Below are 6,000 nucleotides of genomic sequence, written 5' to 3' on the forward strand. Positions count from 1 at the left end.
GGGTAACTCGATCACTCCTCTTGGTAGGATACATGTATTGGAATCATTGTCAAACAAAAAAACCAACTCAGTAGAAATGTGGTAGACTTTTGTGCTCATTGTCCTTTTCTGTAGACATTTTTCAGGTCTTAATTCCTAATTAAAAATTTCTTTCCTCTTTTTTATTTTTATTTTTTTTTATTTTTTATTTTTTGTTTAAATTGGAAAGTTTATTTGTTCAGTCCACCAAATAGGATGCAAGCACTGTCAGGACAAATACACAGAAACAATGCAGATCAACATCAAACAGTAATTTAGTTTAAATGAAAGGAAATCTCTTTAATGTTATGACAACATACTCCCTAGAATCTCTTCTTCAGTTAGTATACATTTCAATAAAATAAAGGGTAATGAATTAAGTGGAAGTCAGCTTGTGAAATCTTAAATATAAAACTCTGACTCTATTAATCCATGCCAGTTAAACAATGTAACTAAATTTCCAAGTGCAAAGGAGATGAAGCAGTCAGTGACCCTTTTTGTTTAACCAGCCAAAGAGAATGCTTCCTAGGACACAGCAGGCAGACTGATCTAGAACACAGTGTAGTAAGTTCATCTCAAATTGTGCTAAACGCTCATCATTAGTATGGCACATTTGGTCCATGATGTAGTTTAATGTCAAGACATACCACAATTTGTTACAGAAACACATAGATAACTGTTGTTTTTAAATATATATATATACATATATATATATATGTATATATATATTTTAAAAAGCCAGGTATACTTCCACATACAAAGAAAGGCCCTGGGGAGGAATTTATAGGAAGTAGTCGGGTACGCCGGGTCACATGAGGCTCTCCACGACGAGGTGCTGGGTCAAACTGAAGAAAGAATATTTTAAAGTGTCATCTAATTCCATGATAGCAGCCTGATTTCCACAGCGGTAGCAGTAATTGGGCGCACTAAAAATGGTAACCACATTCCGATCATGGCACCAATTATAACCTTCCATTACAAGCTGGTGAGCGCGAGACACCAGTGTGAGACCATTGGCATGGTTAAATGTTTCAGAAATATCTTGTCCAAAGGTATAGCCAGCACCACGTGGTGAAATGCCCCATCCACCACGGTCATCTGGATCTGACCATAAGAGATCACACATTGGGCCCTCATGTGGAACTTCTTGTAAACGATCCAGGGCTCTTATATGATCCAGTGTATCTATGGATGGAGACAGGCCACCATGGAGGCAGAATATCTGTCCATCCACTAAAGCTTTAAGTGTAAGATAGTCGAAGAGATCTGTAAAGTATTTCCACACATTGGCATTCCCATACTTTCGCAGACATTCATCATAAAAGCCATACACTTGGGTGATCTGTCGGCTTTCATGATTTCCTCGCAATATTGTAATGCGCTCTGGATAGCGCACCTTTAATGCTACAAGCAGAGTCACAGTCTCCACAGAATAATAACCTCTGTCTACGTAGACACCCATGAATAGATAGTTTGTATCTGGTGATTTCCCACCAATTCTGAAGAGTTCCATAAGGTCATGGAATTGGCCATGCACATCTCCACAGACAGTAACAGGACAGCGGACCTCTTGTACATTTGATTCTTTTGTTAAAATTTCCTTAGCCTTCTCGCAGAGCGTCCGCACTTGGTTCTCCTTCAGCTGCTTACACTCCTTCAGCTGCTCCACCCACTGGTCCAGCTCCTTGGTGAAGGCCTTGTCGTCCATGGCGGAGTGCCGCGCGTCCCCGCCGCCTCCTCCGCACCCGCCGCCGCCGCCGGCCCCCGGCGGGACCACCGAACCGCGGAGCGCGCAGCCCGCGCCCCGCCTAAGCGCAGCGGGCAGCAGCGGGCCGCGGCCTCCGGGAGCTGCTGCCCCGCCCCGCCCGGCCCGGCCCCGCGCCCCGGGGCGCGGCGAAGAGGCAAAAGGCTCGCAGCGCGGAGCGCGGCGCGGCTCGGGGGAGGCTCCGGCCCGACGGCACCCGCCCGCAGCCGCAGCCGCCGCCCGCAGGCCTCTCCGCGCTCTGGCCTGGGCTCTCTCCTTTCCTCTTTTTTATAATAGAAAGAGTGTAAGACCATAACCAAAGGTGATATGGGAAGATAGGAGGTTGTTTGAGAAAATTGGAAAGGGGATAATGATCAAAATACATTGCATAGAAGACTTTCGATGATAAAATGTCACGAAAATAACAGACTGGTATGAATGCTCTCATGTATGGATGATACCCGACTTTCAAAAAGAATTACCACTAATACTTGTCCAAGTGTTCAATGAGGGCGAAGGAAAGAGACCCTTTCCAACATGTCTTACACAGCCTACAGGAGCCTACTACAAGACCAGGTGATTTGAGCTTTCCTCCCTTGATCCCACATGTTGCAATAATATCCTGACTTACATCCAGAAATTTTCTTTGGACATTCATAAGAGTATGTTGTAATACACTTGTAGATAAATAAGTAATTACAAGAAAATAATCTAAATATAAAATAAAAAGAAATTATAAGCCAGTCTGTGTACTTAGACATGAAAATCCTTATTAAAAGTACTTGAAATCTTCCTGCAAGTTCAACAACACATGAAAACGGCTATGTTCATGCTCAAGCTCAGTTCTTTACTGAAGAACAGGAGGACAATTTTAACATAAAGATGACAAATAGTCAGGCGATGTTGGCCCGTGCCTTTAATCCCAGCCCTCCGGAGGCAGAGGCAGGCAGATCTCTGTGAGTTCGAGACCAGCCTGGTCTACAAGAGCTAGTTCCAGGACAGGCTCCAAAACCACAGAGAAACCCTGTCTCGAAAAACCAAAAAAAAAAAAAAAAAGACAAATAAACATATGAAGAGGATACAATTTACAATGCCTATAGCTGCAATAATCAAATTTAACCAATTTCCAGAAAACAGCTGCAAATGCAGATAACTTTGCTATTTTTGACATGCCTGACACAAAATGTAAATTTTGAGGGAGCCTAAAACATGCTACTGAGGACACAGAAGAGAACTGTGGTCAACCTGGGGAAGTCCACGGTCTTGGGACCTGGGTGTCTCAGCTGGCACAGACTCCTTAGACAAAGGAGTGATGAAGAGAGTCCTAGGTAGTTCAGAGTCCAGGCTTGGGATCCTCATTAGTCAACCAGTAGGAATAAGGGCTGGTGGCCAAATCCCCACTCCAAAGTTGTTTTGACAAATGAAAAGAACAGTGTAGGTCCCATTAAAGCAAAAATGGTTTGGAAGACAACAGTCAATCAGGTTATACCTGGTGTTGTTTGAGTAGATCAGAAGATCCTTTTCCAAATTTGTGGGTTCATACACGCTCTGTAGGTACTGCCTCTGCCACTGCTGTCCTCGAAGTGAAAGCGCTGCCTTCAACCTTCCAGGAGTAGCACCAACTGTATGTTAGTTTTGCTCGAGCTTTGCATGTGCATCTTGATCTGTGACCTGATTGGTGACATGTACAGATCTGAGCCAATCAGATTGGATAGACAATCGGAACTCTCTCATTGGACAGGTTGAAATCACGTGACTCGTGTCTGCACGAGAATGCTTGGCAACACACTTTGACTGCACGTGGGGTCCTGTGAGAACAGGATTAGAGCAGAAGGCTTTGTTTCTTTGTGTCTTTTGATGTAGGGACAACCCAGCTAGTCAGCATCACCCCAACACTTCTTCCTTTCCAGGATCGCCTTTCAGTTGTGAAAATGGACTTGGTTTCTGAAGACGGGATTTGTGTTTAGTCTTTTTCTTGTCTTTCCTTGGTGAAGGGGTCATCAAGTTATATTTGTACACTGTTGTCTTGTGAACACCCATAAATGCAACATTAACATACCCCAGAAATTCCTGTCTTCAAAGAAATAATAATCTATAATAAAAAAGGCTCTCTTAAAAATCCAGCATCCATGTCTCGAGTGCATGCAGATCTTTCTTTAAGAGCCCCCTTCCTTCCTTAATACCAGTGTCTCAGGCTATGTAAAAACCTTTACTTTATAAACTCGAAAATTACATCATCAGCTAGCCTTGGCTCGTTATACCGACACTGATCATAAATAGCTTAAAATTAAAGTAATACTAAACATAACCATATCGAACCACTATTTTCCTCACTGATTTTCCTCATATTTGCACTCATTTTGTTATTGGACCTTTTAATTCAAAAATTTCTATTTCTCAGTTGTAGCAACTTCTACAATTTATTCTATAATTTGTATGTTTTCTAGTACACTGAGGAAACAGTCATTTTCTTGGTGAATTTGTCTTCAAACCTGGATGGATTTTGTACATTTCTTCAGTATTAATGCCCAATCTGAAACGAGGTTTTAAGACCTGTTGGTTTTCATGTGTTTTTTTAGAATGTCATTCATAAAGAATTTATGTAATTATCTCCTTCCAACTTGCTTCATTTTTGTGACAAGAGATGATACCTATGTGTGTTTGTGTGTATTTGTGTGTGGACCTATGTCTATGTGTCTTTGTCTGTGTGTGTGTGTGTGTGTGTGTGTGTGAGAGAGAGAGAAAGAGAGAGAGAGAGAGAGAGAGAGAGAGAGAGAGAGAGAGAGAGAGAGAATTCATATATGTGGGCCTTTAATGTAGGACAAAAAGAAACCAACAGGCTCTGAACCTAGCTCAATGTGTATTTTCAGGGCTTATATACCATAGGTTTGGTTGTGTATTCAGGAAGAGATACTTAGTCATAGGTGACTTTCACTGTAAGGAGGAAAATACATTGAATGTCTTGCTACCTACCAATTTATGTTTATGTAAGTTTGTCTGTAAGGGGTAACAGGCAGAACATGATACATTCTAGTGTTTTGTGTGCATGCATACAGGTAAGTGTTGTGTTTGTCTGTATGTGTGTGTGTATTCATGGGTGCTTCAATTGTTGTGGAGGGAGCACTTCACATGACCTATCACCACCCATGTATGTATGTCAGTGGCTATAGAAGAGGAGATTCTGAGCAGTACCAGGAACCAAACTATGCATGTGGTTGTTGTGGCTATAAGGTTCTGAAGACCTTTAAGTCATGACACCTAGCCCTGCTTGTAAGGCTTTGGTTGTAAGGAATAGGAAATGTAGCACTACCTAGCATCATGGTCTTGTGTGTCTAGGGGGCTTTGACTATGAATGAGTGGACACCTACTTGACCCAACACCAACCTCTCTCTTTCTTGGTCTCATGTACTTTTGTTGCTCCCTACTCTCTCTCTCTCTCTCTCTCTCTCTCTCTCTCTCTCTCTCTCTCTCTCTCTCTCTCTCTGTGTGTGTGTGTGTCTCCCTCTCTCTCTTTCTTTTTTTTTGTGTGTGTGTGTGTGTGTGTGTGTGTGTGTTTGTCTGTTTTTGTGCGTGTATCTTCTCCTTGTGCATGTTTCTGTGTGTTATTAGGCAATTCAGGGTTTGGGACTAAGCAGGCTCTCACATCTATTTGTGTGTGTATCTGTTTGTGAATTTGGCCTAAGATGAGGTGATAACTGAATGTGATCCCTTTCCATGTATGTGTGTGGTGAGTTTTGCTCATGGATGGTAAGAAGTCAGTAAATGAAATTCACATACTTGCTTTTCTGTGTGTGTGTTTGTGTTTATTTCCATGCAGTTTTTTGACAGACTGAGTACACCTAATATTACCTAACACCATTCATGGGTGTAAGTGTGGCCTTTGCTGTAGCAGAGAGTCTACCTAATATAATGTAACACCTAGTCATGCATTTTTATGTGGACCTTTGCATTTGTGCATGTCTTACTGAGGATGCATTGACACACAACCATGCATGGGGCCTTTGACAATAGGAGCTTATTCCTTAGGTTTCTGACAATTATTAGGAGTAGGGTGGGTACTTTGGACATGTCGCAAAGTCTCATATGTATCTGTGAGTGTGTGTGTACCTGTTGCCATAGAAAATTTTGTATTTAACTGGACATGAGTCTTAGCCATGTGTGAAGAGCTTTTTATATAAAGAAAGGGCTACCTAGCAGTTCCTGGGACCTACTCTTGTATGTTTGTATTGCATTTGTTT

The 6,000-nt window shown here is 42.1% G+C and overlaps 1 protein-coding gene across 1 annotated transcript; it reads right to left on the reverse strand.

Annotated features, from left to right (window-relative positions):
- Nucleotides 1-728: 728 nt before the first annotated feature.
- LOC130886701 (serine/threonine-protein phosphatase 2A catalytic subunit beta isoform-like) lies at nt 729-1,746 on the reverse strand. Its single transcript, XM_057788770.1, has one exon. It carries the CDS (start codon nt 1,724-1,726, stop codon nt 827-829), a length of 900 nt encoding a protein of 299 aa, XP_057644753.1. The 5' UTR covers nt 1,727-1,746; the 3' UTR covers nt 729-826.
- Nucleotides 1,747-6,000: the final 4,254 nt, after the last annotated feature.

This window comes from Chionomys nivalis, chromosome 14 (assembly GCF_950005125.1).
Source record: "Chionomys nivalis chromosome 14, mChiNiv1.1, whole genome shotgun sequence".
NCBI classification, from domain to species: Eukaryota; Metazoa; Chordata; class Mammalia; order Rodentia; family Cricetidae; genus Chionomys; species Chionomys nivalis.

What these genes read in the sequence shown, in the direction of transcription:
- LOC130886701 (XM_057788770.1), bottom strand. Translation starts at nt 1,726, where the DNA reads ATGGACGACAAGGCCTTCACCAAGGAGCTGGACCAGTGGGTGGAGCAG.